The 19,848-nt window shown below is 36.0% G+C and overlaps 1 protein-coding gene across 1 annotated transcript in view; it reads left to right on the forward strand.

Annotated features, from left to right (window-relative positions):
* The window catches only part of LOC132847676 (uncharacterized), a 240,621-nt gene that overhangs the window by 127,705 nt on the left and 93,068 nt on the right, over nt 1–19,848 (forward strand). Inside the window, 3 exon segments of the mRNA XM_060873178.1 lie at nt 2,039–2,794; nt 11,447–12,202; nt 14,783–15,538. Coding sequence (XP_060729161.1) covers nt 2,039–2,794; nt 11,447–12,202; nt 14,783–15,538 — 2,268 coding nt within the window.

Below are 19,848 nucleotides of genomic sequence, written 5' to 3' on the forward strand. Positions count from 1 at the left end.
CCTGGAGTCCAAAAAGGCAACAAACACTTACAATAAACAACACCAGTCATAATCTCTCTCTCTCTCTCTCTCTCTCTCTCGCAAACGCGCGCGCGCGCGCGCACACACAAATTAATGATACTTTGTATTTGGTTAAATTGCGGTCAGTATTCCTTACCATTTTGTAAATATAAAATGACTTGTGAGGTCAAAACATTTAACATAATGAGCAACAGGTTTAAAAGCAGATCATTGTTAATTTCACATAAATTTATATGCAACGAGTGGAGTGGTGCTACCCCTTTAAGAGCAATGTGCTTTGTTGTTGTTGTGTATACTAGGTGAATGTGCGCATGCGCCAAAGTGTGAACGCTTCAGTTCTAAAAATACATGTATGTGGAAGTCTGATGCTGCAACCGGTTTTCCTTTTATTTTCATTTTCTCATACTAATGAGTATTTTTGTTTAGTGACATGTTTTTACGGAGGTTTTACCTATGTACGGAGGAATAAATCGTGTTTGAGTGACGCTTTTGTGAGTTCTCCGTTATTTTCTTTGCGGGCCTAACATTGAACAGCTATCCTTAATCTCCATAAACGTGTTACACTATGTGAAAAAAAAATATAGTAACTTTTAGTGAAAATCTGAGATGTTTACTTTGTCATTATTGGCATAATGTGGTAAAATAACAGCTGGGTTGTTAATTTACAGAGAATGTCCATAAACGTACAGCATAAACTGTATGAAAATAGTATTTTCCATAACATATATATGATATTAGACTCTAGTGTTCTTTTTATAAATGGTTTGAAGTATGAATAATGTGATGTTTATACTTTATTTTAGAAACTTATGCAGACAATACAAAAGGCAAATTAAACCAATATATTGATCACAACTTGTACTGGGACTCAAATTCCTCTATATTGTAACAAAGGGTTATGTATTTACACATTTGCTTCTGCATGTCAGTGTGTGCAGCAATGTCAAAGTTTGCTCCATTTTATTTTCATTAAATGTTACAGTATTTTCTCAGTTGTAGTTGGCTGTAATTCTGCCATAAATATGTTGTGTATTAGACTAGTTTGTCCTAATGTGAAACGCTGATGTGGCAGAATTTTCGTATGAATCTTATACACTTAGTTACATATAAGTTTCTTAATATTTTGTTCTCCATACTCTGATATAAGAACAATCCCTCCAGTCACTTTGCATATATTTAATTGACCAGATAGTTATAGACATGTACCTGCCAAACCCCAGACTCAGATAATAAAGGTGCTAATAGTTGACTAATGGCTGTGAAATGGCCTGTTGCTGGACTGTGTCTTTGTCCTCAGGTGTACTTAAAGGAGACACCCTGACATTTTAGTTGAGGTCCTCACTGAGAAGACTGCTGAGAAATTACTGGGATTTAAGAAAAAGATCACTTCAATTTGGTAAGTCTTTTTTCTTTTTTTAAATGACGCATTTAATTTGAAATTCTCTAAACATTACTGTGACGTTGCAGTTTCTTAGACTTTTGTGTTTATTTAATCATCGTTACTTTCAAATATTATATTTGCAACAATAGACTTTAGGCTGAAGGTCGATGGGTTATATTTATAGTTTGGCAGCATATGTTCAGTTATGGAATGGTTCTGTCATTAGAAAAAATAATCCTCTCTTACCTCTCTTACATAGTATTGCTAAAGAACAAAGTTACTTGTTGGCAGCTCTATTTTTGAGGGAGCTGTATATTTAACTGAACATGGATAGCATTCTAGATAGCACTAAACTCTTATGCATGAGTTTTGGGCTTGTTTATTTACTTGCAACTTTTCAGTTTCTGTGACTGATGAATAAAGCACATGATACTTGTTTAGCACCTAATAATCTAAGATGTTTTGTCTACTGTTCTGCTACACAGTGAAACATCGTCATCTGGCTGTCTTCACACAATCAATCACCACAGAGGGATTTGTGCAGAATGGGCAAGAAAATAAATCACTACTGCTCACAATGTGGGAAGAGTTTTGCTAATCCGCATTTTCTCAAACAACACACGTACATTCACACAGGAGAGAAACCATATTGCTGTTCACATTGTGGACAGAGTTTTAGACATCTAAGTAACTTAAACCGACATAAGCTTCTTCACTCAGGAGTAAAGCCGTATCAGTGCTCAGAGTGTGAAAAAAGTTTTGCTTGCAGTTGGTATCTCAAAAAACATGAGCTCATTCACACAGGAGAGAAGCCTTATTGCTGTTCACACTGTGGGAAGTGTTTTAGAAACGCAAATGATTTAAAAGTCCATGAGCGCATTCACACAGGACTGAAGCTATATGTTTGCTCACACTGTTGCAAGAATTTTATAACATCAAGTGAATTAAAAACCCACGAGCGCATTCACACAGGAGAGAAACCATATCAGTGCTTACACTGTGGGAAGAGTTTTACACAATCAAGTGGTTTGAAAACTCATCAACACATTCACACAGGAGAGAAGCCGTTTCATTGCTCACAATGTGGCAAAAGTTTTACACAATCAAGTAGTTTAAAAAAACACCAAAACGTTCACAAAGGACTGAAGCCATATGTTTGCTCACAATGTTGGAAGAATTTTGGAACATCAAGTGAATTAAAAGCCCACGAGCGCATTCACACAGGAGAGAAACCATATCAGTGCTTACACTGTGGGAAGAGTTTTACGAATTCAACTGGTTTGAAAACTCATCAACGCATTCACACAGGAGAGAAGCCGTATACATGCTCACAATGTGGGAAGAGATTTACACAATTAAGTGGTTTGAAAGTTCACCAACGCATTCACACAGGTTGAAAACTCACCAAGGTATTCATTTGCATGCATTGCTTAATTAGCAGGTCAGAAGGCGTCTTTGGTGTGGACGGCAGAAGCGGCTTCTGAAATGTTGAAAGACCTTTATACTGTTACAGCTTTAGCTGGCTGTGATTACAGTAAGCCTTTCCAATTGTATGTGTCAGATTAACAGGGGTTTTCTAATGCCATTTTATCTCAGTAATGGCATTAGCAGCCAATAATCTCTCGTGTTTGTAAGATAGGCTATGATGTGATTCTGTCTTTACCAGAGTTGACAATTAAGAGGGACCAGTTAATCTGTCATACAGGAGGATGACCATTTTGGATGGTGAGCAACAGTTATGGCTGTAATAAATTATTGTTTGAGCTAATTCATTGTCATCTTTTAATGTCTGTAAGAAGATAAAATGATGATTTTAATGTCTGTAAGAAGATAAAATGATGATTGATTATTATCAAAATAATGATAATTATCTTAATTAACAAAAAGTTTATTCCAGTGTAGCAGTGACAAATAGTCCATCTGAGGCAGTCTGTAATTTCTACTTGTTGGATATTTGAGCCATGTATGACATCAAGACTTTTGTTCTGGCACTAAGGTAGTGAAATGAACTTCCCCTGAGCCTCTGTCTTCCTGAAATTAACTTAAACTAGTGCTTATTTTTTCCTGTTTGTAATATGTATTTAAGAATGTTCTATGTTTCCTCCCAATGTTTTAGACTGATGCTTTCCTTAGTCTGTGACCTATTGAAATAGTTTTGAAGGATTCAATGATTCAAAGAATCTCCTAAATACCATAAATGTAAACTTGAATTGTGAAGCAAAAATCACAATTGTTAAATGTACAGTACAAAAGACAGGCAGTACTTTTGTAAGAAGAAGAAACAATGCAGCATATTGTCGCTGACGGGCGGAAACCTCCTATGTCCAAATTTTGTCAATTTCATATTTTTTCACATATCGATGCTATTGATCAGTCCCCATGTGGGTCTGTTATTTTTACAAGTTATTAACCAATCTAAAGTCTTGAAAATAGCTTGAGCGCAAATCTCTTAACTCCATTTGACACTTCAACTGTCTGAGAAATCTCGTAACTCCGCCACTTCTTCACTCCGCGGGAGAGCTTCGTGGCATATTTCTCCTTAAGATTAAGAGTCAACACGATGAATCAACACGTCCTAAAGTGATATCTAAAGTGATTTTCGTGGGGCTCAAAGAAAAAAATCTTGACCCCCGCTAAATCTTGTGCTCGTCTGAGGACAGGAATTTAGCGCAAGACAATCCACTGCAACGCGGACTAAACCCTGTGCATAATTTGACCTTTATTAATTTTATTTTTTGGGTGAACTATCCCTTTAACTATGATTTTATCTATGTTTATCTGTGTTGATGTATTTTAAATATCTATTTATTACTATTTATTACTGCTTATTATACATGTTCATTGACGTTTTAAAATGTTTCTAATATAATATTTGAATTAAATTGAATGTTTTGTATACCACTATTGAATTATTTTTATTATTATTTTACTGACTTTACTGTAAGTCAGCCTACTTATAGACAATGCCTTTCTTGGCACTGTGCATGTAAAACACTGTTTTTTGGACACTAACAAGTCAAAATAGTTAGGTTAGATACATTTGAGTAGGCCTGTTTTGTTAAAAGTTGATAGCTGTAATGCTTCTGTGCAGAAAGAAACCCGTGAGCCACGAGGGTAAGTTTGCGAGCAGATTAGACTAATTTCCACCTATTAGACAGCCTAATCAGCTTATCGTGTTTTGTATTGCATCACTTATAGCTCTTAAACCTTTAAAATAGAGTTTAGGAAGATGTATGTAACTATAGTCATTAGCTTTGGTTAACTATTGAAGCCTTGTCTCTTGTCAAAAGGCTCAATGTGACCGCAGACTTTATTGAACACTTCTGGCAGCAGCGACGTCTGTGTCCGTACCGTTCTTATCAATGACAGCATAATCTCGTATCTCCCTGCTCCCAAGTCATAAAGCTTGTATCTCTGATAAAACGTGACTTTGGGAAAATGTTGTGTTAATGTTGGTACACAACAGTATATGATACAATATAAGGTATAATAACAACTTTAACGATACAATGTTTAATAACTCCTTTACATTTCCTGAAAAATAATGGTTTTGGAGATAAGAGGATTCCGCCCGACAGCGACGATATGAGTTGTCTAAACAAGCAGCACTAGGGCCTTCAATCATATTTGTAGTTGTGTGAATCTGTTAGAATTCTCTGTTTCACTTGGTGAAGAAGCCTGATATGTGCTGCTGCTGCTGCTACCTCTGCTAATGTCATGAATGATATTGCAAAAGAACCATGCAAAGACTGAATACTGAATAACAGAATAATTACTGAATAACACATATCTTTGAAATTTAATCAGGTGAACATGGAGTATTTATACAAAAGATAGGTGTAATATTCAGTGATACCTAATGATAAACAAAAGATACTGCAGAAACTGACATGGTGGTTGACATGCTTGTTAACAGTTTGGTAAGTTTATTAAAAAAAAATATTATCTAAATTATACAAAAAGAAACTCTTAGAATGTATGTTTTTGGTTTATCAAACAGAACAGAAAGAATATCTAGGACAAAACAAAGGATGACATGGTCATAAGATTTGGTCATAAACAAATGTCACACAGTCAGCCCGGGACAGAGAGTGCAAAAATATATTCAAAATATATCATTGCCCTCTTTGGTCCCATCCTCAAATACCAGTCACCCTTTAAGTCTGTGCAGCTGTGCATGCCAGAGTTCAGAGGGTGGTCTTCTCTAACAAAAAGCATGACTTCATCTTCCTGAGTGGAACTGCCATGAAAATGTTAAATAGGGCACCTACAGATCACCCAGCTTCTCGCATATTTTGAATGCTATTGGTGGTGATGTGAACACTATTAGAAATAAAGAAACAGAATGAGGTGTTAAACATTTTACAGACACCACCACTCTGCAGTCAAGATGTCCTATTTTGAATAACTACATCACTCATAGCCTTTAATTCACCATTGACAAACTGCAGAGCTTGTTCAGAATCATTCACTATGGATAAGAACATATATGTCAAACTATTTAATTCATTAAGTGTGGCTGAAGTGTCTCCTCCAAGGACCATGAACCATTGTACTAAGTCCAGGGGTCATAAAGGTATACCCAAAAAAATATGAAGAAACAGATCACCTGCCATGGGGATGGAACACAGGGGACTCTCAGCTGGGATTTTTCCAAGGGTATGTACAGAGACACTAGGGACACCAATGTAGCACCCAGTCCAATTAAAATGTATAATGTACAATGTATAGGCTTTACTACTGCATACCCACAAAACAGTGTTGGTTTAGGTCAGACGTTTTCCGAGGCCTCTTCTAAAACTATCACATTCACGTGAATCTTGCACTCAGAACTGCTGAGGGAAAACTGGTCACTACCATTAGAACAGAGACAAGTGTCATCCATTTTTTTGGAATAATAAATACCTGAGAATTGTTCAATAAAAAAAATCAGGTGGAGGGGTGCACTCTCCTCAGGGATACCATGACATGCAGTAACTATATACTGATTCACTATGCTGATGTAGCTTTTGGTGTTCACTATTAAAATTAGACATGCACATCAAACACCGGTTTCTGATCTTTTAGAGGCCTCAGTGTTAGCGAACATCTCACTGTCAATAAGGGCAAGAGTCATGGCCCATCCTATCATTGGGCTGCTACAGCTGACTGCTGCTTTTCTTTCAGGACATGACATGGCCAAACCAGAGCCTGGCTGTAACGCCAATCTAAATGCTTGGTTTTAAAGCAGACAACATGCCCTCTTTAAACCAACAAGTTCAGCCGTTTGAGCTGAAAGAAAAAGAATGCAGTGAGCTTCAGGTACAACATTAGGCAAAGAAAAGACAATATCCACATAAAGTGGAATTGACATCAATGGGTTTAGAACATGAGTGGATGCTGTCCTCCAATTGGTGGATAGAAGTTAATCAGGTAACATAGTTAACGTGATAACGAGTTAATGTGATAAGAGACAGTATGTGGGTACTCTGTTAATGGCACCTGTATGAAATTAAAGGTAATTGACTACACATACCCGTGACCCGAGGTAGTTCGGATAAGCGGTAGAAGATGAATGAATGAATGAATGAATGAATGAATGACTACACACACATATATATACATATGTGTGTGTGTAGTCAATTACCTTTAATTTCATACAGGTGACATTAACGTTAAAAGAATGTGCACCCCTGATTAAACTAATATCTGTTTCTTCTCCCACGCTAGTTCCAAAAAAATAGAAGCACACAATTATAGCCTCAACTGCTCACTTGTGTAAATTATATAAATGCAATGGCTCAACCTTGTAAACATTCAGCATCACTGTCTGACCTCATTAATGCTCTTGTAGCTGAAAGCCACAATCTAAAATCTAGCACAAAGGAGGTTATTATAACGGCAAATGAAGACTAAGTCTGAAACATGTTCAGCAAGCTGAATTCAGTGTTCTGATCTGGTGTCCACAAATTTTTGGTCATATTTTTGCAACTGTCCTAGCCACACAGTGCACAGTTGCACTTTATGTATCTAGGACTAGCTCACTAAGTCCTTAGCTCTGTCTTTGTTTTATGTAACACCATGATCCTGGAGAAACGTTGTCTCGTTTTACTGTGTACTGTAACAGCTATGTATAGTTGAAATGACAATAAACGTTTCTTGACTTGACTTGACTTCTTTGCACATGATAATAACTAGGATAAGGACTCATATGCTTATATTGAATATTCAACAGAAACTTACAACTGTTCTATAAATGTTTAATTTTTTATATACAAACTATTGACTGCAAACCAAGATCATCTGATTTTGGTCACTATGAAGAGCAGCATTTATAATTTAGGACAATTTAGAACACTTGTACTTCTTAATGTAAAATCTTAATGACGCTTATTGAAACTTTTAAAGAAATGAATTTACTAGTAGTGAATTTAGATATACATCTGAAATAATGTCCTATTAACACAATGGCAAAGTTTGCTCCTTTTATATGCCTTAAATTTTACAGAATTTTCTCAGCACAGCCAAGCTGCCACTGCTGGGCCCTTGAGCAAGGCCCTCAACCCTCCCTGCTCCAGGGGCGCTGTATCATAGCTGCCCTTTGCACTCTGAACCCAACCTCCTTAGTTGGGGTATGTGAAGAAAAGAATTCCACTGTGCTGTAATGCATATGTGGTGATAACAAAGGCTTCTGTGCCCCGTTCTATTCTATTCTATTCTATTCTATTCTATTCTATTCTATTCTATTCTATTCTAAATATTTGTTGCGGTTTAAGCTTACTAGTTTTTCCGTATAATCCTGATTCATTTCATGAAAGCATATTTTTGTATTAAATATATTAGATATAATAGAATAATCAAATATTTTGTTCTCTATACCCTGATATGGGAACAATCTTTTGCATATCTTTAATCGACCTGAAGGTTCTGTTCATTCACAAGCCAAAACCCAGACCCAGATGATAAGGTGATAATAGTTGGCTAATGGCTGTGAAATGGCCTGTTGTTGGACTGTGTCTTTGTCCTCAGTTGTACTTAAAGGAGACTCCTGATTTTAAGTGGCTTGTAATTTTAATTTAGGTCCTTACTGAGAAGACTGCTGTGAAATTATTGTGATTTAAGAATAATAGATAGATAGATAGATAGATAGATAGATAGATAGATAGATAGATAGATAGATAGATAGATAAACAAATTACTGCAATGTTGCAGTTAATAAGTTAATTATTAACTTATTTACAACAATGTTGCAGTTAATAAGTTAATTATTTCCTAGTGTCCTGAAAAATACATAATACAAACAAGTAATGAAAAAAACAGGTAAACCTTAGCATAGTCGATAGGAAATGTTGTGTTTTTATGTTCCTTAAAAATATTAAGTATGATGTTACTTTTAAATATTACATTTGCAACAATAGTCTTGATGCTGAAAGTAGACATGTCATTTTTTGTTTGACAGTGTAGCCGGCTGACTGGGAAATGAGAGTTTAAAGACTTTTTTTTATTTGTAATGAATAAATAATTAATTTAGTGACTAGGTTAACGCTATCAAATCTTGTTAAATGTAATTTTTTCACTTAACTAAAGCTTATATTCACTGCTTAATGATTCTTGTTAGAGGTTCCTATCAATTGTTGCAGGTGGGGCTTTAATCAGTGATGCACCGCGGGTATATATGTAATCACTACAAGCAGCTTGCCTTTTTCAGTGGCATTCACTAAATTCCAGGGGTTTCGTTACCACGACGTAAAGTGGGCGTGTTTCCGGAGGTCTTGGAAAAACGCTCTCTTTCAAAACCAACATACTACGAAGGACAAAACAGTCATGCAGGTAAATTTATTTTAGAAAATGAATAAACAACCAAAAACTACGGTTATGGTTAGATTATCAAATAGGCCACGCCTACCCGATGACGCAATATCTGTTACGCTGTTCTGAAATCCGTGGAAATAAGTGCCTGCCCTTGCTCAGTAGCATCGTGTGTGCAGACGGAGACTGGTGATTTTATTCTCTCACTATTATTTTGCATTTACTTAAATTCACACGAATGTTTAATGATGTTGTTGGGTGTGTGTGGGATTTTCTAACTTATTTCTCCATGTGCTGTTTTTCTGCGTTTTAAATGCAGTTTATTTTTCCCTCAGATGCTAAATTTGAGTGCAGAATTGCAGAGTTTGAATGTAAAAGTAAACATAAATATAAAATGACTTGTGAGGTCAAAACCCTTTACATAATGAGCAACAAGACAAGATGAGCTTTACATACATTTCTATATAAATACAAATATAGTAACTTTTAGTGAAAATCTGAGAAGTTTACTTTGTCATTATTGCATAATGTGGAAAAATAACAGCTGGGTTGTTAATTTACAGAGAATGTCCATAAATATACAGTGTAAACTGTATTAAAATAGTACTTTACATGAAAAGTAGTTTTTTTAGACTATCGTATTTATTTAATAAATGGTTCAAAGTATGAATAATGTGATGTTTATTCTTTATTTTACCTGCCAAACCCTTTGTCCTCAGGTGTACTTAAAGGAGACACCCTGACATTTTAGTTGAGGTCCTCACTGAGAAGACTGCTGTGAAATTACTGGGATTTAAAAAAAAGATCACTTCAACTTGGTAAGTTGTTTTTCTTTCTTTCTTTAGATTAGATTATATTAGATTACATTCAACTTTATTGTCATTGTGCAAGGTACATGTACAGAGACAATGAAATGCAGTTAGCATCTAACCAGAAGTGCATAGATAGCTTATTTACAAGTGGCAGTGTAATATATATATATATGTAAGGGTATGAGGTTATACTGAAGGTGTAGTAATATGTACATATAACTGAATAAAGGTGTATATATATAGTGTGGTTTTTATATAAGCATGAAGTGGTATGACCGATATAGCTGTACAAAAGGAATGTCATTATGAATACACACAGAATAGACAGAATTAATATGGATGGACATACAGAAGTATAATGATAGTTTTTGGGTGGTGCAAGGATGCATGATTTTAAAGTGGTGCAAAATAGCGCAAAACACAGAAGAAAAGTGACAGTGCAGAGGTGATTATTAACACCATATCAGCTGTTCAGTGCAGAAACAGCCACGGGAAAGAAGCTTTCTTTCAGCCTATTTGTTGAGAGACAACGAGACAACGGTAGCGTCTGCCCGATGGGAGAAGTGTAAACAGTCCGTGGTTGGGGTGAGAGGGATCTTTGCCCCTCGCCCTTTGCAAACAGCGTTTTTTGAAAATGTTCTCCAAGGTGGATAGTTTGTTGGACGGTTTTCACCACCCTCTGAAGGGCTTTACGGTCTGAAGCTGTGCAGTAGGGGGTAAAAGTTCTCCAGTATCCTGTAGCACAGACGAGACTTTTTATGTCACCTCAGAAAATGTATAGATAAATCACATAAATAAATAATGCATTTAATTTGATATTCTCTAAATATTACTGTGATGCAGTTTCTTATAAAAAAAAAATCCTTTGTGTTTTTTAATCATCACTACGTTCAAATATTATATTTGCAACATTTGTCTTTATGCTGAAGGTCGGTGGATTATATTTATAGTTTGGCAGCATATGTTCAGTTATGGAATGGTTCTGTTTCAGAAAAAATAATCCTCTCTTATTGCTAAAGAACAAAGTTAGATTTTACCTGTCAAGCCACTAAATGACCAGAAACCATGCAACATAACCTTAAAACTCTTGTCCAGCTCTATTTTTGAGGGAGCTGTATATTTAACTGAACATGGGTAGCATTCTAGATAGCACTAATCTCTTCAGCATGGGTTTTGGCCTTTATATATTTACTTGCAACTTTTCAGTTTCTGTGACTGATGATGAATAAAGCACATGATACTTGTTTAGCACCTAATAATCTAAGATGTTTTGTCTACTGTTCTGCTACACAGTGAAACATCGTCATCTGGCTGTCTTCACACAATAAATCACCACAGAGGGATTTGTGCAGAATGGGCAAGAAAATGATTCACTACTGCTCACAGTGTGGGAAAAGTTTTGCCAATCTTAGTAATATCAAAAAACACATTCATATTCACACAGGAGAGAAACCATATCACTGTGCACAATGTGGATGGAGTTTTAGACAACTAAGTCACTTAAACAGACATAAGCTTGTTCACTCAGGAGTAAAGCCATATCAGTGCTCAGAGTGTGGGAAGAGTTTTACACAAGCAATTAATTTAAAAAGTCACCAACGCATTCACACTGGAGAGAAGCCGTATCAGTGCTCAAACTGTGGGAAGAGTTTTACAGAAGCAAGTAATTTAAAAAGTCACCAACGCATTCACACAGGAGAGAAGCCCTATCATTGCTCACAGTGTGAGAAGGGTTTTAGAAATTTATATGATTTAAAAATCCACCAGCGCATTCACACAGGACTGAAGCCATATGTTTGCTCACACTGTGGGAAGAATTTTAGAAATTCAAATGATATGAATACTCACGAACGCATTCACACAGGAGAGAAGCCGTATCAGTGCTCACACTGTGGGAAGAGATTTACACGAGCAAGTAATTTAAAAAGTCACCAGCGCATTCACACTGGAGAAAAGCCGTATCAATGCTCACAGTGTGAGAAGGGTTTTAGAAATTTATATGATTTAAAAATCCACCAGCACATTCACACAGGACTGAAGCCATATGTTTGCTCACACTGTGGGAAGAGTTTTAGAAATTCAAAAGATATGAAAACTCACGAACGCATTCACACAGGAGAGAAGCCGTATCAGTGCTCACACTGTGGGAAGAGTTTTACACGATCAAGTAGTTTAAAAAAACACCAACACATTCACACAGGCTGAAAACTCACCAAAGTATTCATCTGTATCACCACTTAAACTGTGGGGATAATGATAATAATAATAATAATAATAATAATAATAATAATAATAATAATAAAAAAAAACTCACCAGCACCTTCACACAGGAGTGAAACCATATTATGGTTCATATTGTTAAAAAAACATTTTACATAATAAACTGTTTTTAAAAGCCACCAATTTATTCACAATAGTGAGAAATGTTTTGCTGATGTGATGTTACAGTTAATTATTTTAGTTTCCTGAAAAATACATAATACAAACAAGTAATGAAAGAAATGGGTAAACCTTAGCATGGTCGATAGGAAATGTGTTTTTATATTCCTTAAAAATATTAAGTATGAGGTTACTTTTTAAATATTACATTTGCAACAATAGTTTTGATGCTGACGGTAGACATTTGACAGTGTAGCTGGTTGACTGGGAAATGTGAGTTTAAAGGCTTCTTTATTTATTTGTAATGAATAAATAATTAATTTATTGAATAGGTTAATGTTAATGTAATGTGAATGTAATTTTTTCACTTAACTAAAGCTTATATTCACTGCTTTATGTTTCTTGTTAGAGGTTCCTATTAATTGTTGCAGATGGGGCCTTAATCAGCGGTGCACCACAGGTGTGTGTGTATATATATATATATATATATATATATATATATATATATATATATATATATATATATATATATATATATATATATAAAATCACTACAAGCAGGCTTGCTCAGTAGTATCGTGTGTGCGGAGACTGGTGATTTTATTCTCTCATTATCTTGCATTTACTTAAATTCACATGAATGTTGAATAATGATGTGGGGTGTGTGTGGGATTTTCTAACTTATTTAGCTGTTTTTCTGAGTTTTAAATGCAGTTTATTTTTCCCTCAGATGCTAAATTTGAGTGCAGAGTTTGAATGTAAAAGTAAACATAAATATAAAATGACTTGTTAGGTCAAAACCCTTTACATAATGAGCAACAAGTTTAATGCAGATAATTGTTCATTTTACATACATTTTTATATAAAAACAAATCTGGTAACTTTTAGTGAAAATCTGAGAAGTTTACTTTGTCATTATTGGCATAATGTGGAAAAATAACAACTGGGTTGTTAATTTACAGAAAATGTCCATAAATTTACAGCATAAACTGAAAATAGTATTTTCCATAATTTTTTTTTTTTAGACTGTAGTGTTTATTTGATGAATGGATCAAACTATGAATAATGTGATGTTTATACTTTATTTTAGAAACTTATTCAGACAATACAAATGTCAAATAAAACCAATGTATTGATCACAACTTGTACTGGGACTCAAATTCTTCTATATTGTAACAAAGGATTATGTATTTACACATTTGCATCTGCATGTCAGTGTGTGCAGCAATGTCAAAGTTTGCTCCATTTTATTTTCATTAAATGTTACAGTATTTTCTCAGTTGTAGTTTTCTGTAATTCTGCCATAAATATGTTGTGTATTAGACTAGTTTGTCCTAATGTGAAACACTGATGTAGCAGAATTTTCATATGAATCTTATACACTTACTTACATATAAGATTCTTAATATTTTGTTCTCCATACCCTGATATAAGAAAAATCCCTCCAGTCACTTTGCATATCTTTAATTGACCAGATAGTTATAGACGTGTAGCTGCCAAACCCCAGACCCAGATAATAAAGGTGGTAATAGTTGACTAATGGCTGTGAAATGGCCTGTTGTTGGACTGTGTCTTTGTCCTCAGGTGTACTTAAAGGAGACACCCTGACATTTTAGTTGAGGTCCTCACTGAGAAGACTGCTGAGAAATTACTGGGATTTAAGAAAAAGATCACATCAACTTGGTAAGTCTTTTTTCTTTCCTTCTTTAAATAAATTAAATAAATAAATAAATAATGCATTACATTTGAAATTCTCTAAACATTACTGTGATGTTGCAATTAGTCAATCATTTCTTAATTGTTGTGTGTTTATTTAATCATTGTTACTTTCAAATAATATATTTGCAACATTAATCTTTATGCTGAAGGTCGATGGGTTATATTTATAGTTTGGCAGCATATGTTCAGTTGTGGAATGGTTCTGTTATTAGAAAAAATAATCCTCTCTTACATAGTATTGCTAAAGAACAAAGTTAGATTTTACCTGTCAAGCCACTAAATGACCAGAAACCATGCAACGTAACCTTAAAACTCTTGTCCAGGACACTTGTTGGCAGCTCTATTTTTGAGGGAGCTGTATATTTAACTGAACATGGATAGCATTCTAGATAGCACTAATCTCTTCAGCATGAGTTTTGGCCTTGTTTATTTACTTGCAACTTTTCAGTTTCTGTGACTGATGAATAAAGCACATGATACTTGTTTAGCACCTAATAATCTAAGATGTTTGTCTACTGTTCTGCTACACAGTGAAACATCGTCATCTGGCTGTCTTCACACAATTAATCACCACAGAGGGATTTGTGCAGAATGGGCAAGAAAATAATTCACTACTGCTCACAGTGTGGGAAGAGTTTTTTCAAGCCGAATATTCTCAAACAACACATGCGCATTCACACAGGAGAGAAACCATATTGCTGTTCACAATGTGGATGGAGTTTTAGACAACTAAGTCACTTAATCAGACATAAGCTTGTTCACTCAGGAGAGAAGCCGTATCAGTGCTCAAACTGTGGGAAGAGTTTTACACAAGCATGTAATTTAAAAAGTCACCAACGCATTCACACGGGAGAAAAGCCCTTTCAATGCTTACAGTGTGACAAGGGTTATAGAAATTCAAATGATTTAAAAATCCATCAGCACATTCACACAGGACTGAAGCCATATGTTTGCTCACACTGTGGGAAGTGTTTTAGAAATTCAAAAGATATGAATACTCACGAACGCATTCACACAGGACAGAAGATATATCAGTGCTCACAATGTAGGAAGAGATTTACACAATCAAGTAGTTTAAAATACCACCAGCGCATTCACACAGGAGAGAAGCCCCATCAATGCTCACAGTGTGGGAAGAGATTTACACAATCAAGTAGTTTAAAATACCACCAGCGCATTCACACAGGAGAGAAGCCGTATCATTGCTCACACTGTGGGAAGAGCTTTAGAAATTCAAGTGTTTTAAAAAACCACCAACGCATTCACACAGGAGAGAAGCCGTATGTTTGCTCACACTGTGGGAAGAGTTTTAGAAATTCAAAAGATATGAAAACTCACAAACGCATTCACACAGGAGAGAAGCCCTATCAATGCTCACAATGTGGGAAGAAATTTACACAATTAAGTGGTTTGAAAGTTCACCAACGCATTCACACAGGTTGAAAACTCACCATAGTATTCATCTGTATCACTAATTAAACTGTGGGAATAATGATAATAATAACAATAATAATAAAAACTCACCAGCACCTTCACATAGGAGTGAAACCATATTATGGTTCATATTGTGGAAAGAGTTTTACATAATAAACTGGTTTGAAAAGCCACCAAGTTATTCACGATAGTGAGAAATGTATTGCTGATCACAGTGTTATTGCTTTGAAAATTACCTCATCCAAAATGCATTGCTTAATTAGCAGGTCAGAAGAAGGCGTCTTTGGTGTGGACGGCAGAAGCGGCTTTTGAAATGTTGAAGGACCTTTATACTCTTACAGCTTTAGCTGGCTGTGATTACAGTAAGATTTCCAATTGTATGTGTCAGATTAACAGGGGTTTTCTAATGCCATTTTATCTCAGTAATGGCATTAGCAGCCAATAATCTCTCGTGTTTGTAAGATAGGCTATGATGTGATTCTGTCTTTACCAGAGTTGACAATTAAGAGGGACCAGACAGTTAATCTGTCAGACAGGAGGATGACCATTTTGGATGGTGAGCAACTTGATTGTTAGTTAACTTCTACTAGCATTAGCACCATGTGGCCTAGAGGGAAATTTGGCTAATTATTTGGCGAGTTGTCGCCTTTTCATGAGGTAATCGGTTTTGTTACTGTATAGCCGATGAAACATGTTCAGTGTAATTGTTCAGTCACCACTTTGGTTCCACCTGGGCACAGAGAGGCCTTTATTTTATGGATTGGTTGTTCTGGTTTTGGTTGTTTTATGCTTTGTTTTTTTCTTTTGTTTGATTGGCTGGGGCATGACTTGAACACCCCTGAATTTCATCATGCCATCGCATTTAAACAAGTTATGGTGGTTAAACAGGGGGCTGCTAAGCCACTTCTTAGGTATTTCCCCAGATGCTCTCTAGTTTTGTTGTTTTCCTGACATTTTATTCTGTTAATACTCTTCACTCATTCAATCACAAACATTTTTGATTCTTGTTACTTGTTTTTCTGTTGGTTATGGCTGTAATAAATAATTTTTTGAGCTAATTAATTGTCATCTCCTATTATTGTCTGTAAGAAGATAAAATGATGAGGGTGATTATCTTAATTAACAAGAAGTTTATTCCAGTGTAGCAGTGACAAATAGTCCATCTGAGGCAGTCTGTAATTTCTACTTGTTGCATATTTGAGCTGTGTGTGACATCAAGATTTTTGTTCTGGCACTAAGGTAGTGAAATGAACTTCCCCTGAGCCCCTGTCTTCCTGAAATTAACTTAAACTAGTACTTTTTTATTTTTTTTATTTGTAAGATGTATTTAAAAATGTTCTATGTTTCCTCCCAACAGAGTTTTAGACTGATGCTATCCTTAGTCTGTGACCTATTGAAATAGTTTTGAAAAAATCAGTGATTCAAAGCATCTGCGAAATGCCATAAATGTAAACTTGATTTGTGAAGCAAAAATCACAATTGATAAATGTACAATACAAAAGACAGGCAGTACTTTTGTAAGAAGAAGACACAATGCATTATATGAGTTGGCTAAACAAGCAGCAGTGGGGCATTCAAACATATTTGTAGCCTGATAAGTGCTACTGTTGCTGCTGCTACCTCTGCTGATGTCATGGATGATGTTGCAAAATAGCTCAGTGGTTAAGGTGGTGGGCTACTGATTGGAAGGTCATGGGTTCGAACCCCAGGTCCACCAAGCTGCCACTGCTGGGCCCCTGAGCAAGGCCCTTAATGCTCAGTTGTAAGTCACTCTGGACAAGGATGTCTCATAAATGTAAATTTATACAAAAGATGGGTGTAATGTTCAGTGATATCTCTTGATAAACAAAAGATGTCAGAAGAAACTGACATGGTGGTTTACATGCTTATTGTCAGTTTGGTAAGTTTATTAAAAAAAAATCTAAATCATAGAAAAAGAAACTCTTAGAATGTGTGTTTGGTTTATCAAAACAGAACAGAAAGAATATCTAGGACAAAACAAAGGATGATATGGTCATAAGATGAAAGTGACGTGACATACGGCTAAGTATGGTCACCCATACTCAGAATTCGTTCTCTGCATTTAACCCATCCAAAGTGCACACACACAGCAGTGAACACACACATACTGTGAACACACACCCAGAGCAGATGTGGTCATAAACAAATGTTACACAGTCAGCCCAGGACAGAGAGTGCAAAAATATATTCAAAATATATCAATGCCCTCTTAGGACCTCAAATACCAGTCACCCTTTAAGTCTGTGCAGCTGTGCATGCCAGAGTTCAGAGGGTGGTCTTCTCTAACAAAAAGCACGACTTCATCTTACTGAGTGGAACTGAGATTGAAAATGTTGTTAAATTGGGCACCTACTTTTCTTTACTTTTCTTTTGAATGAAATTGGTGGTGATGTGAATATTATTAGAAATAAAGAAACAGAATGAGGTGTTAAAGATCTTACAGACACCACCACTCTGCAGTCAAGAGGTCCTATTTTGAATAACTATGTCTCTCATAGCCTTTAATTCACCATTGACAAAGTGCAGAGCTTGTTCAGTATCATTCACTATGGATAAGAACATATATGTCAAACTATTTATTTTAATAAGTGTGGCTTAGGTGCTTCTTTTAAGGACCATGAACCATTGTACCACACCTTTAGTGAAGTCCAGGGGTCAGCAAAGGTATACCTGAAAAATTATGAAGAAACATATCACCTGCTTTGGGGATGAAACACAGGGGACTCTCAGCTGGGATTTTTCCAAGGGCTAGGTATGTACAGAGATACTAGGGACAACAACAACTTGATAGCAGCACCCCAGTCCAAATACAGTGGACAGTGTATAGGCATGACTACCGTATACCCTCAAAGCAGTGTTGGTTTAGGTCAAACATGTACTATGATGAGACCATCAGTAGATGCAAGAAAACATCATTAATAAAACAGAAAGTTTCCGAGGCCTCTTCCAAAGCTATCACATTCACGTGAATCTTGCACTCATAACTGCTGAGGGAAAACATTACCATTAGAGACAAGTGTCAACCATTTTTTTTTAGAACAATAAAAACCTGAGAATTGTTCAATTAAAAAAAAAAATCAGGTGGAGCCTCAGGGATACCATGACATGCAGTAACTATATACTGATTCACTATGCTGATTTAGCTTTTGGTGTTCACTATTAAAATTGGACATGCACATCGAAACACTGGTTTCTGATCTTTTAGAGGCCTCAGTGTTAGCGAACATCTCACTGTCAATAAGGGCAAGAGTCCTGGCCCATCCTATCATTGGACTGCTACAGCTGACTGCTGCTTTTCTTTCAGGACATTAAGTCAAGTCAAGTCAAGAAGCTTTTATTGTCATTTCAACCATATATAGCTGTTGCAGTACATAGTGAAATGAGACAACGTTTCTCCAGGATCAAGGTGCTACATAAAACAAAGACAGGGCTAGGACTTAGTAAGTAGTCCTAGCCACATAAATTGCAACTGTGCAACCTGGTGCAAACAGTGCAAGACAAGACAGACAAGACAGTGAAGGACAATACAAACAAGACAGACAAGACAGTGCAGGACAAGACAGACAAAAGGTTACAAGACAATACACAAAATACAAAAAAGACAGTACACAAAAGACAGTAAACAAAAAAACAGCGCCGACCGACCAGTGTCAATACTGTATGTAAGTTCTGTGAGTTCAGACAATATTGCATGCAGTAATACTCGAATGAACACAGTTTCTTAGCAGCAGGTCCCTGAGATAGTGAATAAGATTGTGCAAAAAACAGCAACAACTGAAATATTGTACAGTATGAGCAAAATGAATCATGCATCGCATTATTTCAGGCAAGCCACGTAGTAAGCCGCATCAGCTGCTAATCAGCTGCCTACGAGGCGTGCCAATCCGGCACGACTTCCTTAATTTCCCCTCCTTCCTTTAAATCCTCGCCTTCAAGCCGCTCCCACGCATCGCTGCTGTGCGAACTAGTGTTAATTTCGTCATACGAGACGAGACGAAATATGTTCGTCAACAACCTTTTTTCCTGACTAAGACGAGACGATGACAAGACTGCACCACTGTCCAAAAACGCTGACTAAGACTAAATTAACATGCATTATTGTTGACGAAAAAAGACGAGACAAAAATGTTTTGTATAAAATAAAAAAATGATACAATAAAAAAAAAATGATAAAATAAAATCTCTCTTCATTTTCGTCTACAATTGTCTCTGCTTTTTCATCAGCTGTTACGCCTTTAAAATATTCAGAACGAGTTCGCCATGACCTACGGCGGGTCTCTTTTCTACGAGTAC

Source organism: Tachysurus vachellii, chromosome 6 (genome assembly GCF_030014155.1).
Source record: "Tachysurus vachellii isolate PV-2020 chromosome 6, HZAU_Pvac_v1, whole genome shotgun sequence".
Classification (NCBI taxonomy): Eukaryota; Metazoa; Chordata; class Actinopteri; order Siluriformes; family Bagridae; genus Tachysurus; species Tachysurus vachellii.